Source organism: Myxine glutinosa, chromosome 2 (assembly GCF_964187855.1).
Source record: "Myxine glutinosa chromosome 2, kmMyxGlut1.1, whole genome shotgun sequence".
Taxonomy (NCBI): domain Eukaryota; kingdom Metazoa; phylum Chordata; class Myxini; order Myxiniformes; family Myxinidae; genus Myxine; species Myxine glutinosa.
The window spans coordinates 261,111,609-261,131,382 of NC_136262.1; the positions used below are offsets into that span (position 1 = coordinate 261,111,609).

The 19,774-nt window shown below is 41.6% G+C and overlaps 1 protein-coding gene across 1 annotated transcript in view; it reads right to left on the reverse strand.

Annotated features, from left to right (window-relative positions):
• Positions 1-353: 353 nt before the first annotated feature.
• LOC137422447 (uncharacterized) overlaps positions 354-19,774 on the reverse strand; it is a 106,077-nt gene continuing 86,656 nt past the window's right edge. The window contains exons 8-15 of the mRNA XM_078772845.1: positions 18,841-19,001; positions 18,542-18,680; positions 11,560-11,730; positions 5,312-5,453; positions 5,005-5,116; positions 4,835-4,909; positions 1,134-1,297; positions 354-976 (exon numbers count right to left, since the gene is read on the reverse strand). Of these exons, the coding sequence (XP_078628971.1) occupies positions 5,316-5,453; positions 11,560-11,730; positions 18,542-18,680; positions 18,841-19,001 (609 nt within the window). The 3' untranslated portion in view covers positions 354-976; positions 1,134-1,297; positions 4,835-4,909; positions 5,005-5,116; positions 5,312-5,315. The remainder of the gene's footprint in view (positions 977-1,133; positions 1,298-4,834; positions 4,910-5,004; positions 5,117-5,311; positions 5,454-11,559; positions 11,731-18,541; positions 18,681-18,840; positions 19,002-19,774) is intronic.

Below are 19,774 nucleotides of genomic sequence, written 5' to 3' on the forward strand. Positions count from 1 at the left end.
TTGGGGGAGCGGGGAGGGCTAAGAGTTATGTGAAGCCATTTGTATTAATTAAACCAAACATGATTTCCAGTCTGTGGACCTTTAAGTCCTGTAATCATGGTTTGGGGCATCAAATCCAGCTGACGGTCCACGTCATTCGGTCATTCCCGGACCGTTCGTGTCGCTATAAAAGGGCAAAAGTTAAAGTTTATGAACAATGATCAGAATGTAATGGTAGAGACGGGATAGCTCGCTCAATTATATGATCATCTTGTAATAGTTAAAAAGCTTAAAGGTCCACAGAATCAGAAATTCATGTTTGGTTTCATGAATAAATATGGCTTCACTTAACACCTCAATTGTTTTTTGTTTTTGAATAGATATCTTGGAAAGAAGATGTTTTAATGTTTTTTGATGGCCTTGTATGCTCGATTGGCCCCGTCCCCCCAAAAATCGGGCGAAACATCCAGTTTTACCGGCCACGTTTTAGAGGGATTATCGCCTCCTTCGGCTACCGGGAAACCCCCGGGTAAAAAGATGAGTTGTACTTCCTCACTGTTGCAATTGGTTTGAATAGCGCCACCTTCGGTGAAGTTGAGCGTTACAGGATGGATTGAATTTTCTCGGACAACTGCGTGACTGTCATCCTCTGTGTCTATTCTCGCCACTACCACGGCTAGCCTTTCCTGTCACTGGGAACGGGTACTTTTGCTAGTTTGCTATAAAAGTGGCACACTTACTACTACAACTACTACTAATACGACTAATACTACTACAAATAACATCAATATTCACTTTTAAAGTAGTAGTCTAAATATGTAATGAGCTTTAACTTCCTCTCCATTAACACTTTACTTGTTTTCTTTCTCCCCAACAATACTCGTGCCTGAGACGTCGTGCTGGCTGTGCTTCCAAATCAACAACCGGCTGATGCGCTGCTTCCAGCTGCTCCTGTAAATATTTGGCTGAATATGTATTCACCATCGTTTGCTGGACACTGCCAGATCCAGCACACAACTTCACATTAGGGCACACCCGACATCACAAGATACACTACTGTAAATGTACATACAAAATAAGAACCAAAGCTGTGTGGATAGCACACGAGGCAAGTGTGAGAGGAGAAAATCGAGGGATCGTTACCCCCATCGTACCATTCCAGAAATGGAAAGGCGCCCACTGCATCTTCTGTCCTTATCCGATGTATACTCTGCAATATCATGCTGCTCATGGAAGAATTGCAGATTTTCCTCGGTGAGAGTGCAAGATTTTTCTTTTTGTCCATCTCCAATCCCGCCTCGATTTACCATAGCCGCACCTGATATCGGCACACACTATTAAGGTAACCAACACTCTTAATCTCTAAACATCCACCTCATCCTTCAATAAGAAACACAATCGAACATGCCCGGCCACACGTACTACACACAGTTGTAGAACCAACAAGGACACACAAGAAGCTTCGATGCAGGTGGAGCCCAGTTGGCCCATCAGCCATCAAGCTTATAAACAGTTTGTCAACGTAAAGTTACTGGGGTGGGGAGGGTGGAGAATGCAGGAGTGGGGGATGATAACATTGGGACAAGCAAGCTCAGAGGTCAGCAGGGTGTTTTATACAAATATACAGTCGTACCCCGACATTTGCGGGTTCCGCCTATTTGTGGTTGATAAAATGCGACCTGCTTCAACATTCGCAGCAACGTGTCCCACATATTCGTGGTTTTTCGTGGGCGTAAAAAATATCAGTCCATCGTTGGCTTTTCAAGAAACTTTTCTATTGCTGTCTGTGCACGTTCACTTGTAATTTATTGCTGTGCACCATTTGTAGGAAATGAACATGCCAATTCATTGCAATGGCACTCTATCATTTTAATCAATAATAAAATCTATGGCAGTGAAACCTACTCTGCAATATCATGCTGCTCATGGAAGAATTGCAGATTTTCCTCGGTGAGAGTGCAAGATTTTTGACAACTGGACACCAGAAAAATCCTTCCAGCATGTTGCAATCATAAGTTATTGCCGTTTTCTGTCTTCGCCCAATCACATGGCCGCCATATTGGATTTCTGCTGCTAAGCATTATCAAAAAATTGTTTGAACATAAAACTAGAACAACACTCTTCGACGTCACGCCATCGACCGATATGCCTCCTCCCACATTATAACGTTACTAGTGAGGTACCCATGCTACGAACAGGTGGGAGGCCTGAAGCAAACGGACAATGCAGAAACGGCGAATGCTAAAGCATGAAACCAAAAAATTCCACATTCCTGTAGCACCTTCAGTCGCACGTCAGGCATGGACAGCAAGTTCGTGAAGGACTTCCATGAAAAACGTAGCCGTTCGCAAACAAACGGCTATGTTTGTTCCATACCCAGTCAATGGCGAATCTGCATGTGGCGATCCGCGAATATTACACTTAGAACGTAAAACCGTCATGTCATTCACTTGAACTCAATATCTCTTTTTTCATTCTAAACAGCATAACTCCAATCACAAATTAAATAGCATTAATATAAAAAATTAACTTTTAACAACATTCGTGACATAAACAAATATTTAAATCCTGATGTGAAGTTCCATACGGTTGGGTGAACACAATTAAGAATTCAAAATCGTAATTGTATTCACTCAATTCCAATCATCAATTGATACTTTAACAAAATACTGTTTTAAATGACTATTGTATTGGGATATTATCAAACCATTGTCGTAATCTGTCCACTTCCGCATTCACGGCAGGTTCGTAACTCATCAGAATTTTCCTCAATTCCGCAATGAAATGTTGATGAAATGCTGTTCAGCCGTTTCTAATTTTCATGTCGTTTTTTTGGTGAATTATCGCAGGATTTTATTGCAGAGGTTCCAGGAAATCGTTGCGATCGGTGCAGCCGTTTTTGCGGTACCCGGGACAATAACGTTGTGTGGGAGTCCAAAACCTGAAAATGCTGGAGACCAAAGCTGAAATCGGAAAAACAATATAGCCTATTTTACTCCAGGGGGTCCCAGGTTTACCCACCCAAAATATTGTTGCGATCGGTTCAGCCGTTTTTGCGGTACCTGGGAACGGACGGACAGACGGACATTTGGTGATTTTTAGTAAGATTATAACACTTGTACCAAGTTTGATTTAAATCCATTCAGCCATTCTCAAATTATAAACCTATTGCAGACGTTGACCTTTGACCTCTTGGCCCCAAAATGTAATCAGTTAATCTTTACATTATTATACATGCCTGCACCAAGTGTGCCTTAGATCCCTTCAGCCGTTCTCAAGTTATCATGGCAACGAAAACCTATCACGGATGAACTGCTGGACAGCCGGACAGACAACCTAAAAACATAATGCCTCAGTCTACTTTGTCTGACTTCGTCGGCAGAGGCATAAAAATGAATCAGCCATATGTAAAACCCCCACCAAAACACTAGAATCATACTTCTGGCATGTTCCAATCAAAAGTTATGTCCATTTTTCAATTTCACCAATATCGGGCAACAGCCATCTTGGATTTATACAAATTCTGAGATTCGGGGAACAGCCATCTTGGATTTAAACAAATTCTGAGATTCGGGGAACAGCCATATTGGATTCATATAAATTCTGAGATTTGGGGAACAGCCATCTTGGATTTATACAAATTCTGAGATTTGGGGAACAGCCATCTTGGATTTATACAAATTCTGAGATTTGGGGAACAGCCATCTTGGATTTATACAAATTCTGAGATTCGGGGAACAGCCATCTTGGATTTATACAAATTCTGAGATTCGGGGAACAGCCATCTTGGATTTATACAAATTCTGAGATTTGGGGGAACAGCCATCTTGGATTTATACAAATTCTGAGAGTTGCCCGAAGATGCTAAGTTGGCATCTGATTGATTCCGCATCGAGGGACAACTTTGAATGGATGGAATGAATCCATCAAAAACCTTACAGTACCAACAATTTCTGGTTACACAATAGTGATCATGAACGGTGGCGACTAAACGAAAACATCAAGTTCCATAAAAACAATTCAACGCAGAGTTAAAAATAAACTAAGGAACCCAATAGCAAGTTTACCTTCGAGATACGGGACTTTTCAAGATGACGTACAAATGCTAATGAGGCTAACGAGGCCTTCCACGCATGCACTGTGTGTGCGTTTTCAGTGACTCACTTACTTCTTTTAAACATATTTTTCAGCATTCAGACGAAAAAGTGCCAATTTCGAGATGGTTGACAACAATTGTTGCATTCCTGGATACAAATCGGACTCGCAAAGATACAGAAAAATGAGAAATATCCTTGGATGAGAGATGTCAAGTTCCTATCGTTTCGTGTCAACACACACACACACACACACACACACACACACACACACACACAAACACACACATACACACACACACACACACACAAACACACACACACACACACATACACACACACACACACACACACACACACACACACACACACACACACACACACACAAACACACACACACACACACAAACACACACACACACACACACACACACACACATACACACACACACACACACACACACACACATACACACACACACACACACAAACACACACACACACACACAGAAGCACCCAAACCAGATATGGTGTCTCCCTCAGAGATGTCTTCCAAATACATCCGTCTCCCACGTAAATAAGGACTGGCACACCTTTACACCTCAATAATATCACATTGTATAAATGCAGACGTGATGGATGGGAAACACATTGACCTTGACACCTGTCTGCATTATTAGCTTTCGTACATGTCACAATGTACACAACAGGTTCTTCAGACAATTAACGGTAAAAGTACAGGAATTTGAAAAGAGATGTACCTCGTTCATGGCTTTGTACATTACATTGATGGCTTCTTCAACTCCTGGTTATTTTTTCACATTTTCACTGTCCGTCTGTAAAAGAGAAATTATTTGATATCTTGGTAGATTTTGTCTTATACAGTTGAGTTACAATGAAAATAGCAACAAGTGAAATTGTTTTTCATTACCTCTTGTGTTGCCACGTTTGTCTCACTTTAAGTCTTGTTATATTTCAGTCCATTTTGGTTTCAGTCCATGTTTTATCTTGTTGTCCTGCACAGGTGTCCTCTACCTGTTTGCCTGGAATATTTCACAAAAAAACAAATAATCTTATGGCATTTCTCTTTGAAACAGCCGCCGGTGAAAGTGTCCCACCAGATAGAAAATAAAGTAAGAATAAAATTGCACCAACATATCGGATCACATGACATTCAACAGTGACAATGAACTGTGCTTTTAGCATAAAGAATCGATCGATCATAATTCGAGACCAACCTGCTCAGCGAGCATCCAATGACGTGAAATGACGGTCGTGCTTGAGAAGACGACAATCCTCCTCCAACTGCGTCAACTGTCGCTGGAGCCGCGTTAGGGATTCGTCTTGTCGTTTCAGTTCCTGGTTAACCTGAGCTAAACTCTGCCACGTTGTGAAAAACAAAAAAAATGTAAATCGCCTATTACACATAACGTTAACAAAGCTTGGCCCATAAATATTGCCATGTTCAATGTATCAGGAGCAAACTAGAACGGCACTCGGTAGAGAGCATGCCTCCGCCTGGTGAACCGTTTACCTTTTGTATCCCATTGATAGGCCGGATCTGGATTCGGACCTGAACTAAAATCGAATCGGCTTGTTCTTGTCACCGAAACCAACTCACCCACCAAGTTCAGTCATAACTCGTCCATAACTTTTTTTAAACCTCATGTTATATATCGCTTTTCACACAATCTCTCGATGGTGAAGAATCACTTAAAAATTCAATAATTCTTGTCGCCGAATCCATATTCAGATCTTCACCAAAATCGAAACGATTAATCCTTTTCACACACACAACCTCTCCACCAAATTTCGTCCAAATCCGTCCACAACTTTTTGAGATATCTTGCTATATATCGTTTATGGCCAAATTACTCAATGGAGAAGAATCACTTTAAAATTTTTACTAGTTGGATCCGGATCCTCACCAAAATTGAATCGATTCTTCCTTGTCACACACACAACCATTCCACCAAATTTCGTCCAAATCCGTCCACAACTTTTTGAGATATCTCCCTATATATAGTTTTTGGCCAAATTACTCAATGGAGAAGAATCACTTTAAAAATTTTACTAGTTGGATCCGGATCCTCACCAAAATTGAATCGATTCTTCCTTGTCACACACACAACCATTCCACCAAATTTCGTCCAAATCCGTCCACAACTTTTTGAGATATCTTGCTATATATCGCTTTTGGCCAAATTACTCAATGGAGAAGAATCACTTTAAAAATTTTACTAGTTGGATCTGGATCCTCACCAAAATTGAATCGATTCTTCCTTGTCACACACACAACCAGTTCACCAAGTTTTGGCCAAATCCGTCCACAACTTTTTGAGATATCTTGCTATATATCGTTTTTGGCCAAATTACTCAATGGAGAAGAATCACTTTAAAAATTATACTAGTTGGATCCGGATCCTCACCAAAATTAATCGATTCTTCCTTGTCACACACACAACCAGTCCACCAAGTTTCGGCCAAATCCGTCCACAACCTTTTGAGATATCTTGCTATATATCGCTTTTGGCCAAATTACTCAATGGAGAAGAATCACTTTAAAATTTTTACTAGTTGGATCCGGATCCTCACCAAAATTGAATCGATTCTTCCTTGTCACACACACAACCATTCCACCAAATTTCGTCCAAATCCGTCCACAACTTTTTGAGATATCTCCCTATATATAGTTTTTGGCCAAATTACTCAATGGAGAAGAATCACTTTAAAAATTTTACTAGTTGGATCCGGATCCTCACCAAAATTGAATCGATTCTTCCTTGTCACACACACAACCATTCCACCAAATTTCGTCCAAATCCGTCCACAACTTTTTGAGATATCATGCTATATATCGCTTTTGGCCAAATTACTCAATGGAGAAGAATCACTTTAAAAATTTTACTAGTTGGATCTGGATCCTCACCAAAATTGAATCGATTCTTCCTTGTCACACACACAACCAGTTCACCAAGTTTTAGCCAAATCCGTCCACAACTTTTTGAGATATCTTGCTATATATCGTTTTTGGCCAAATTACTCAATGGAGAAGAATCACTTTAAAAATTATACTAGTTGGATCCGGATCCTCACCAAAATTGAATCGATTCTTCCTTGTCACACACACAACCAGTCCACCAAGTTTCGGCCAAATCCGTCCACAACCTTTTGAGATATCTTGCTATATATCGCTTTTGGCCAAATTACTCAATGGAGAAGAATCACTTTAAAATTTTTACTAGTTGGATCCGGATCCTCACCAAAATTGAATCGATTCTTCCTTGTCACACACACAACCATTCCACCAAATTTCGTCCAAATCCGTCCACAACTTTTTGAGATATCTCCCTATATCTTGGTGCTTTGACAGAGTGGAAAACATAATGCATAACAATACATGAAAACAACAATTGCAAAAAGACAAGAATCAAGAAAACAAACAGCAGCGATATACGGCATATATATAAGACAAGAATCAAAAAGACAAGACAAGAATCAATAGGGAAATATCAATCTTCTCCTCTGACGCTGGCAACCTCAACATTCTCGTCCTCCTCGACCTCAGCGCTGCCTTTGACACCATCGATCACACTATCCTCCTCACCCGACTTGAATCCACCTTTAACGTCACCGGCACTGCCCTCTCTTGGATTAAATCATACCTCTCTGACAGATGCCAGTTCATCTCCATCAATAACTGCAAATCCCCCACTGCTCCCCTCCCCCAAGGTGTCCCCCAAGGTTCAGTTCTTGGCCCCCTCCTCTTCATCCTTTACCTGTCCCCGCTCGGTCACTTAATCCGCCGTCATGGTCTCCAATTCCACTGCTTCGCCGATGACATCCAGCTTTTCATCTCCACCAAGTCCGTCTCCACCGACACCCACTCTATCCTGACAAACTGCATCACTGAAATAAAATCCTGGCTTCAAATCAACTTCCTCAAACTTAACTGTGATAAATCTGAAATAATCATCATTGGCCCAAAAACGCTCACAAAATCCACCCATAACTTTGCCCTCAACATCGACGGTATCCCAGTATCCACCTCCCCTCACATCCGGAATCTTGGCGTCATCTTTGACCAAACCCTTTCCTTCGACAAATACACTAAACAGATCACAAAGTCAGCCTTCTTTCACCTGAAAAACATTGCCCGTCTCCGCTCATCCCTCTCCTCCACGGCTGCAGAAACCCTCATCCACGCCTTCATCACTTCCCGTCTGGACTACTGCAATAGCCTCCTCTATGGTTCACCCTCAAAAATCACCAATAAACTCCAATACATTCAGAACTCCGCTGCCCGTCTACTCACTCATTCCCGGACCCGTGACCACATCACCCCCGTCCTTTACAAGCTTCACTGGCTCCCCATCCCCCAGAGAATCCAGTACAAAATCCTCCTCTTGACATACAAAGCCCTCCATAACCTGGCCCCATCCTACCTGGCTGACCTCCTCTCCAGACACACTCCCACCCGCAACCTCCACTCTGCTGGTACCAACCTCCTGACCCCCTCCATCCGGACCAAATTCAGATCCTGGGGGGACAGGGCCTTCTCCATCGCTGCTCCCACCCTCTGGAACTCACTACCTCACACCATCAGAGACTCCTCCTCACTCACCACATTCAAAACATCACTAAAGACCCACCTGTTCAACGCTGCATTCAACATTCAACCCACAGCATTTAACCCCTGACTATCTCTTCTCCTTCTCCCTCCTTTTGCTTTAAATATTTCCCTATTGATTCTTGTCTTGTCTTTTTGATTCTTGTCTTATATATATGCCGTATATCGCTGCTGTTTGTTTTCTTGATTCTTGTCTTTTTGCAATTGTTGTTTTCATGTATTGTTATGCATTATGTTTTCCACTCTGTCAAAGCGCCTTTGGGCTTCTGGAAAAGCGCTATACAAAATAAATGAATTATTATTATTATTATAATTATTATTATTATTATTATATATAGTTTTTGGCCAAATTACTCAATGGAGAAGAATCACTTTAAAAATTTTACTAGTTGGATCCGGATCCTCACCAAAATTGAATCGATTCTTCCTTGTCACACACACAACCAGTCCACCAAGTTTCGGCCAAATCCGTCCACAACCTTTTGAGATATCTTGCTATATATCGCTTTTGGCCAAATTACTCAATGGAGAAGAATCACTTTAAAAATTTTACTAGTTGGATCTGGATCCTCACCAAAATTGAATCGATTCTTCCTTGTCACACACACAACCAGTTCACCAAGTTTTGGCCAAATCCGTCCACAACTTTTTGAGATATCTTGCTATATATCGTTTTTGGCCAAATTACTCAATGGAGAAGAATCACTTTAAAAATTATACTAGTTGGATCCGGATCCTCACCAAAATTGAATCGATTCTTCCTTGTCACACACACAACCAGTCCACCAAGTTTCGGCCAAATCCGTCCACAACCTTTTGAGATATCTTGCTATATATCGCTTTTGGCCAAATTACTCAATGGAGAAGAATCACTTTAAAAATTATACGAGTTGGATCTGGATCCTCACCAAAATTGAATCGATTCTTCCTTGTCACACACACAACCAGTTCACCAAGTTTTGGCCAAATCCGTCCACAACTTTTTGAGATATCTTGCTATATATCGTTTTTGGCCAAATTACTCAATGGAGAAGAATCACTTTAAAAATTATACTAGTTGGATCTGGATCCTCACCAAAATTGAATCGATTCTTCCTTGTCACACACACAACCAGTTCACCAAGTTTTGGCCAAATCCGTCCACAACTTTTTGAGATATCTTGCTATATATCGCTTTTGGCCAAATTACTCAATGGAGAAGAATCACTTAAAAAATTATACGAGTTGGATCTGGATCCTCACCAAAATTGAATCGATTCTTCCTTGTCACACACACAACCAGTTCACCAAGTTTCGGCCAAATCCATCCACAACTTTTTGAGATATCCTGCTAGGTATCGTTTTTGCCCCGATCTCACAATGGTGAAGAATTACTTTTAAAATTCTAGTAGCCGGATCCGAATCCGGATCTTCACCAAAATCTAATCATTTCGTCCTTGTCACATACTCTACCTATCTGCCACATTTCGTTCGAATCCGTCCACAAATATTTGAGGTATCTTGCTGTATATCATTTTTGCCACTCAATGGAGAAGAATCACTTTAAAAATTATACTAGTTGGATCTGGATCCTCACCAAAATTGAATCGATTCTTCCTTGTCACACACACAACCATTTCACCAAGTTTCGGCCAAATCCATCCACAACTTTTTGAGATATCCTGCTAGGTATCGTTTTTGCCCCTATCTCACAATGATGAAGAATCACTTCAAAAAGTTCGGAGATATATAGGTGCAAGGTGTTTCGGTTTTTTCCGAAGATGGCGGCCGAACCACATGACCGATGACATCATCATTATTTTTTTTTCTCCACCAGTTTATGCCGACATGGCGCTCAATAAATTGCATCTTGATTGGATGAAGTTTTGTACTTGTCGAATTATCGAATTATGACGTCATAATGGAGGCCTTGGGCCTAGAGAGTTAAAAATTGGGCACAGTCTATTCCAGGGCAAGGCAAATATGTGTGTAAAGTATTGCGATGCTATGTGCAATGATGCAGACGTAGTACTTCACACAAACAGACAAACAGACAGACTAGAAATCGGTCAGAGACCGAGGACTTGCCGGAATGTACTTTTTTCAGGGGTGTTGGTTGGAAGGGAATCGTATAATGTTTGACAGAGTTATTAGCAAAAAAAACAATTTTTGACCTTGACTTAGACCTTTCAAGGTCACTCAAGGTCAAAGGTCATGGTGCCAAATGAAATGTCGTATGTGACTTCCTATATGTCAGTAACAGTAAGTGTATGCATATCTCTTGTACTTTTAGAGTTATAGTGGTTTGAAATATATTTTAAATGAAAACTCGACCCCCCCTGATCGACCTCGACCCCCCCCCCCCCTGATTTCACATTTTGGGTGACCTTGACGTTGACCTTGGGCGTAGAGAGTTAAAAATTGGGCACAGTCTATTGCAGGGCAAGACAAATATTTGTGTAAAGTTTGGCGATGCTATGTGCAACGATGTAGACGTAGTACCGCGCACAAACCGACAAACAGACAAACAACCCAAGCAGCCAACATACTTGCCGGAATTTTTCCGGCAAGTAACAAGATATAACGAATTTCCGGAGACTTTCCGAAAATATAACGAATTTGATGTGAAGTGTGTTGCTCCTCAAACAGCTGAGTTGCCAAATCCAGGCTCCCACAAGTGGCCAATAACCTCACTCATCAACATGCACACAGGAAGTAAATCACATGGTTATCAGTTAATGGTAGATATGGTTCAGATTTCTTCATGGTTATTGTGCTTTCACATAGCAATGGATCAAGTGCTTTTTGATCACCTTTTGAACAATTAAGTAAAATGGTAACTCTGTTGCACGCTAATGGTGTTTCATGTTCCGTTACCTGAATGGCCTGAGCTGGAATGTCTTCTCGATCTCGTCCCTCTTCATGTAAAAGCCCGAAGCTGTCATTCAGATCTTGCAACAGAAGTCCTTGATCCTGCAGAAGTTGCTCAGCATTCTGCATTTGATAAAGCATTGCATGGTGGTGGTGGTCTTTGTCCTTGTTTTCAACCTGTATCAAAACAAGTACTGTCAAACCTCACTTCATGTTGTAGTTACGGTCTTGAAAAGTGTGACTTTAACTGAAAAGTGTTTCCTTTGGCTAAGGATTTCCTTAAATTCTGTTGCATGAACACCCCTTTGGAAAGCCACAGCTAAGGATTTCCTTAAATTCTGTTGCATGAACACCCCCTTGGAAAGCCACAGCTGAGGATTTCCTGAAGGTTAACGTTATTTTTCATGACGCTTCTTATATTGCTGCATGGGGAACACGCGATTTTAAATAACGCTTGTTATATTGCTAAATACACGCTTGTTATATTGCTAAATACACACTTGTTATATTGCTAAATACACGCTTGTTATATTGCTAAATACACGCTTGTTATATTGCTAAATACACGCTTGTTATATTGCTAAATACACGCTTGTTATATTGCTAAATACACGCTTGTTATATTGCAAAATACACGCTTGTTATATTGCAAAATACACGCTTGTTATATTGCTAAATACACGCTTGTTATATTGCTAAATACACGCTTGTTATATTGCTAAATACACGCTTGTTATATTGCTAAATACACGCTTGTTATATTGCTAAATACACGCTTGTTATATTGCAAAATACACGCTTGTTATGTTGCTAAATACACGCTTGTTATATTGCTAAATACACGCTTGTTATATTGCAAAATACACGCTTGTTATATTGCTAAATACACGCTTGTTATATTGCTAAATACACGCTTGTTATATTGCTAAATACACGCTTGTTATATTGCTAAATACACGCTTGTTATATTGCTAAATACACGCTTGTTATATTGCAAAATACACGCTTGTTATATTGCTAAATACACGCTTGTTATATTGCTAAATACACGCTTGTTATATTGCTAAATACACGCTTGTTATATTGCTAAATACACGCTTGTTATATTGCAAAATACACGTTTGTTATATTGCTAAATACACGCTTGTTATATTGCTAAATACACGCTTGTTATATTGCTAAATACACGCGTGTTATATTGCTAAATACACGCTTGTTATATTGCTAAATACATGCTTGTTATATTGCTAAATACACGCTTGTTATATTGCTAAATACACGCTTGTTATATTGCAAAATACACGCTTGTTATATTGCAAAATACACGCTTGTTATATTGCTAAATACACGCTTGTTATATTGCTAAATACACGCTTGTTATATTGCTAAATACACGCTTGTTATATTGCAAAATACACGCTTGTTATATTGCTAAATACACGCTTGTTATATTGCTAAATACACGCTTGTTATATTGCAAAATACACGCTTGTTATATTGCTAAATACACGCTTGTTATATTGCAAAATACACGCTTGTTATATTGCTAAATACACGCTTGTTATATTGCTAAATACACGCTTGTTATATTGCTAAATACACGCTTGTTATATTGCTAAATACACGCTTGTTATATTGCTAAATACACGCTTGTTATATTGCTAAATACACGCTTGTTATATTGCTAAATACACGCTTGTTATATTGCAAAATACACGCTTGTTATATTGCTAAATACACGCTTGTTATATTGCTAAATACACGCTTGTTATATTGCTAAATACACGCTTGTTATATTGCTAAATACACGCTTGTTATATTGCAAAATACACGTTTGTTATATTGCTAAATACACGCTTGTTATATTGCTAAATACACGCTTGTTATATTGCTAAATACACGCGTGTTATATTGCTAAATACACGCTTGTTATATTGCTAAATACACGCTTGTTATATTGCTAAATACACGCTTGTTATATTGCAAAATACACGCATGTTATATTGCTAAATACACGCTTGTTATATTGCTAAATACACGCTTGTTATATTGCTAAATACACGCTTGTTATCTATCTATAATTCCAGTAATCTCTGTGTGTCTGTGTGTGTGTATGCGACCGCTGTTTCTCGACAACCACGGGTCCGATATACTTGAAACTTGCCAGGTATATTGCTGGGGACCCGAGGATGTGCCTTTTCAAGGTTTCATATTAATCGGAGAAGTAGTTACCGAGCTATGGCGATTTCTTTACCAAACTCCGCAAGCCGTTCGCTTTGGACCAAACCATTTCATGTAAATAGAGGGGGGGGGGGGGATTGTCACCGTACTCGCAAGCCGTTCGCTTTGGACCAAACCATTTCATGTAAATAGAGGGGGGGATTGTCACCGTACTCGCAAGCCGTCCGCTTTGGCTTTGCGAATGGACCAAACCATTTCATGTAAATAGAGGGGGGGGGGGATATAATTTTGTACGGGCATGCCCTAGTATTGCTAAATACACGCTTGTTATATTGCAAAATACACGCTTGTTATATTGCTAAATACACGCTTGTTATCTTACTATAATTCACCAAATGTCCGTCTGTCTGTTCGAAGGTACCGTAAAAACTGCTGAACCGATCGCAAAGATATTTTGGATGGGTAATCCTGGGACGCCTGGGAGTAAAATAGGCTATTTAGTTTTCCCAATTTCAGCTTTGGTCTCCAGCATTCTCAGGTTTGGACTCCCGCATAACATTCGCGTTCGCATAATGTTCATCGTGACGATGTTCTCATTGTGACGATGTTGTGACGATGTAAGTGTTCACGGTAGTGTTTGACGTGACGGTGTGAACGTAATTTCGTAATGTTTTTCGTTTCGTAATCCTTTAATGAACGTTTAATGTTTAATGAACGTTTAATGCCCATCGATGTCCGGGGCCGAACGCACGCTACACTGGACGGGCCAGCGTGTACCTTGCCCTTCGCCATCAGGCTCGGGTAAACCGTTGAGCCCCATCCGTGATGGGGACTGGGGCTTGAGACGGTGTCCTTCATTAAAAGTATAATAAACGCCGTCTCCATCGATCTTGCCAAGGCCGTAACAGCTATCGGCTCAAAATCCTTTTAACTGTTGATTTGGTACAGTTACACGTATCGGGGATTTGGTACACGTATCGGGAGTACATAAGACATAGCAATTGTGAACACGATTATCGATCACGATTCACGCTCACGATCATAGTGTATCGATCACGATTTGAAACACGATGGAATAATATTTACCGATATGAACAGTGATGTGGCTTTTATTGAAATTCTAACGATACTGTTTAGATTTTGATGATTTGCGTGTGATATGATTCAACGGATGTTTATATGAATCGTTTAAAATAAAATAAAACCTTCAATTTCTGATATTTTGCCTTTTCATTTGGGCTTCCCAATTGAAGCCCCGCCCAATACTTTTGTATCATTGACAGTTGGGTCTTTCATACAGTATCATTCACTCTACCTACATATTTGTTGCAGGTCCAGTTACAGAATGTTCAGAACAACCATGGTGTCGCCCACCTGGTCCAGCGTGGAAGGAAATGTTCTCAAGGACTGGCGAAGCACCACAGAAATGCGCGGTATTTATAGCCTCCGAACAATTCGTACTGCATCGTTCTGCCACGTTCCAGTTCTTTCCAGTTCGTTCTAGTTAGTTGCGCTTCCGTTCTCCGCCTACCTGTTCCGTTGCGTTTCGTAACACGTCGTTGTGCGACTTCGCCTACTTCGTGTTACTTCGGCTCACGCACCGACTGCCTCGTTCTAGTTCTTTCTGCGTCGAGTTTATTCTACTACATTCGTTGCTAAATCAAGTTGATTCGCGAATATTGTCCTGTTCAAGCAGCCATCAATCATCTGGACTGGTCTCCCATCTCTACCACCTCTGACATCAACTCATCCTGGGAATTCTTCCAAAGTAAATTGCTCTCTCTCATGCACAGATTTATCCCATCTCGTCTTCAGTTGTCATACCCTTCCTCCCGTCCATGGTACACGGAACCTTGTGGTGAGGCTGTTGCCCAGAAACAACTTGCCTTCGTCTCCTGGAAAGCAAATCCAACGGAAGGAAATCTCATTTCCTTTCACAAAGCCCGAAACAAGTGTGTGTCCACCCTCAGGAGAGCCAGGAAACAATATCTCTCCGTTCTCAAGACCGAACTCTCTTATCTGTCTCCCTCTTCCAAATCCTGGTGGCGTCTGGTCAAATCCGTTTCTGGTGTTTGTTCCCCCTCCATCCCCTCCCTTACCTCAAACGGCTACACAGCTGACTCCGCACGTGAAAAAGCTGAATGCCTCAACTCTGTGTTTGCCTCTAAATCTTGTGTCCCAAACCCATCCCTCTCTGTACCCACCATACCCAGTCGTACCCTGCTGCTCCTGGACTCCGTGTCCTTTCCTCCTGACAAGGTGGAAAAGTTTCTGTCAACCCTCGACTCTGATTCTGCAACTGGACCCGACGGCATCAGCCCACGGGTCCTAAAATCCTGCTCTGCTGCTCTATCTCACCCTCTCTCTGTTCTCTTCACCCTCTCTTTTGCTCAAGGTCAACTGCCATCTGCTTGGAAATCAGCCAACATCACCGCTTTGCACAAAAAAGGTGCAAAAACAGATCCTAGCAACTACAGACCAATCAGCCTTCTCCCAATTATCAGCAAAGTCATGGAATCCATCATTGCTTCGGATATGAAATCTTTCCTCTTCTCCAATGGCTTGATCTCTGATCATCAATTTGGTTTCAGACCAGGTCACTCTACTCTGGACATGCTGCTTCTGCTGTCTCAACAATGGATGGAGGTCCTCAATGCCAAACAGGAAATTAGAGCTGTCTCCCTCGACATATCACGTGCCTTCGACACGGTCTGGCACCCCGCTCTGCTCACCAAACTCTCCTCCTTTGGTATCCAAGGAAATCTCCACGCATGGCTGGCGGACTTCCTCTCTAGTCGTCGTCAACGTGTGGCCCTGAATGGGTTTCTCTCATCTCCTCTTCCTGTTCAGGCTGGAGTTCCCCAAGGCAGTGTTCTGGGCCCCGTGCTTTTTCTGGTCTTCATCAATGATCTCTCTGACTCTCTCGAAAATCCTCTGTATCTCTTTGCTGATGACTCCACTCTCTGCCGCTCCATTCCTCTTCCCTCAGATCGGCAGTCTGCTGCCTCCTCACTCTCTGAAGACCTGGACAAAATCACAGACTGGTCAAACAAGTGGAACATGTCTTTCAATCCTGACAAATCTCACACTCTTACTATGTCTCTCCGAAAATATCGACTGGACAACCCTCCCATCTACTTTCTCAACAATCCTCTCCAAGAAGTTCTGTCGCTCAAGATTTTGGGTCTCACTATCTGCCATGATCTTTCTTGGGAAAACCACATTTCCAAGCTGGCCTCCAAAGCCAGTCGCCGACTGGGCATCCTCCATCGTGCGAAGTCCTTCCTCGGCACACCTGAGCTCCTCACCACATACAAGGCTTTCATCCGCAGCTCAATGGAATACTGTTCTCCCCTATGGGCCGGTGCTCCTGCCTCACACCTAGCTCGGCTTCACGCTGTTGAAACCAAAGCTTTCAGAATTATTGGAATCTCCCGCGATGAAGCTATCTCTGAGGGCCTTTCACTCACTCACCGCAGGCAGGTAGGTGGTCTTTCTGTCTTCTACCGACTCCTCTCCGGCCTTGCACCCCCAGCTCTCTCTGTGCTCTGTCCCCCAAATATTCCTACAGGTCGCACAAGATCTGCCAGCAACCCTCTGATGGTTAAACTGCCGAAATCTCGGCTCTCTGCTCACCTTCACTCTTTCATTCCTCTTTTCTCCCGCCTCTGGAACAAACTCCCTCACTCCCTTCAATCCCACTCCTCCCTCCAGGTCTTTAAAACAGCTGTTCACCACCATCTCTTATCTTCCCCCATCCAAAACCTTGATCTTTTCTACCCCCGCTAATTCACCCCAGATCCACCTTGTTTGAAATTCCAACTTCTTTCCTGGAAGTCCTGGCAGTGTCCATATGTTTTATACCTCTCCCACCGCCCCCTTCCCATGCCCCCCCCCCCCCCAAGCCCTCGCCCTCTCTCAGATCTCTCGATGTCTCTCGGTCCCTGCTCTCAAATGTTGTGTTTGTGTCCTTCCCCCTCTCTCCCCATCTTGTCTACCGCTCCCGATGTTATATGTTTATATGTTTTATGTGTCGGTTTGTCTTTCTGTGTGATTAATGTTCGCTCTTTCACGAGCCTCGATCTTGTATAAAAAAAAGAAAAAAAAAAATTGTCCTGTTGATTCGTTCCTCAACCAGATCTGGCAATCCCGGTGGCATTTTTTGAAATTATTCGTGGCCTAAATCGTTGTAACAATTTCGTACTGTTTCCTTGTGGTTTGCTTAAAAAATCGCCACAGTGGGATTGGGGCTTTACGGGTCCGACTAAGTCAACACACGAGATGTTCAACTGTATATGGAAGAAACAATCCGCATGGTATTGTAATCTGTGTGTATCTCGACACAACACAGACAAGAGGCCAAATAATTCATATTTACAAAAAAACGACTTGAACCCTATGTATATATTGATATCTAAAATAGGGCCAATTTCGAATTACCATAACTCTTGTGAGAAGTGGAGAGTAAACACACAATAAAACTAAAGCGGCACTCAGTAGGGAGCACACCTCCACCAGGCGGAACAGTTTGCATTTTACATCCCACGGATAAGTTGGCTTTGGATTTGTATCTTCACCAAAACCGAATCGATTCGTCCTCGTCACACACCCAACCTGTCCACCATATTTCATCCGAATCCATCTACAACTTTTTGAGATATAGTACTAACAGACAAACAGATGGGTGAAAACATAACTTCCATCCACCTTCGGTGGTGGAGGTAATAACATAACGTTTTGCAGTTTGGTAACAGTCGTCCTGAATTATGTGAATTGAATGATGAATGTGAATCATCATTCTCGTTACCAGTTTCAGTGAAGCCTTGCTGGTGGACAATTCTTCCTTTGCAGATTGAATCTGTGCTTCCAAGTCATTTATTTTGAGTTCAGCTGCTGCGAGATGCTCATGGAAATTCTTTTTAGAACTTTCCATCTGATGCTGCACACTGCAAGATCCAGCACACGGCACGTCAGGAAACAATATGCATTCCAAGATACACTACAGTAACTGAATCAGTAAAAGAAACACCATTGACGCTATAACCACAGATAAACCAAAGGAGGGAAGGCTGACATGTTAAAATGGGCCTGATTATGCCAAAGTACCTTTCCAGAGACTGTGAAATCCGATCACCGCGTGCCTTCTCCTCCTCCAATGCACTCTGTGTGAGAGCGAGCCGCTTACGCAGGGATTCATTATTTCCCTCTGCGATCGTGCGTGATAACCTTTGATCTTTCAACTGTGAATCGACTTTATGGAGGCGCACCTGACAAGGACACACATTGTTAGGGTCACTCCATCCTCGAACCCATGAAATACATTTGTCTTACCATTTACCTCCAGGCCACAGCAGTAGCATATTGCAAGGAAGAGTGTGAACTTCAAGTGTTGTTTCTGAATTACTCACAATGGGGCAGATTTCCCGATTAGGTTTACACCCTTCCCAAGATTACCATGTTCTGATGTTTTATTAACTTCTTTTTCTGCAACTTGTTTATGTTCTTGGTTTGTATTCTACACATTATACACGGCGATCAATCATTGTTATCTAAATATGACGTGAACGTAATTACTAAGCACTGATATTAGATGTACAATGTGGCGATCTGCAATAATAAAGTATCTAATATTGCATGCCGGGTATCATTAATACACATACATATTTTGCAAACCTGACATCCTGGCTAAATTCTGACTGCAGATTTGAAATCAGCGGCCCAGATTTAGCCAGGAACACCTGCATTGCCCTTAGTTGCAGAAGAAAAGGTTTTTTTTTGTTGCCCAGTGTTATCAAAGAGCTTTCGATATTTGATGAGATGGATTGATTGCCAAATAACTTTATAGACACTACATGACCAAAAGTATGCGGACACCCCTTCTAATTAGTTGATTTGGCTGTTTCAGCCACACCCATTGCTGACAGGTATATATATATATATATAATATATATATATATTATATATACAACCCTAAATAACTTCAGACCCATCTCCAACCTACCCTTTCTGTCAAAGGTTTTGGAACGCGCTGTAGCCACTC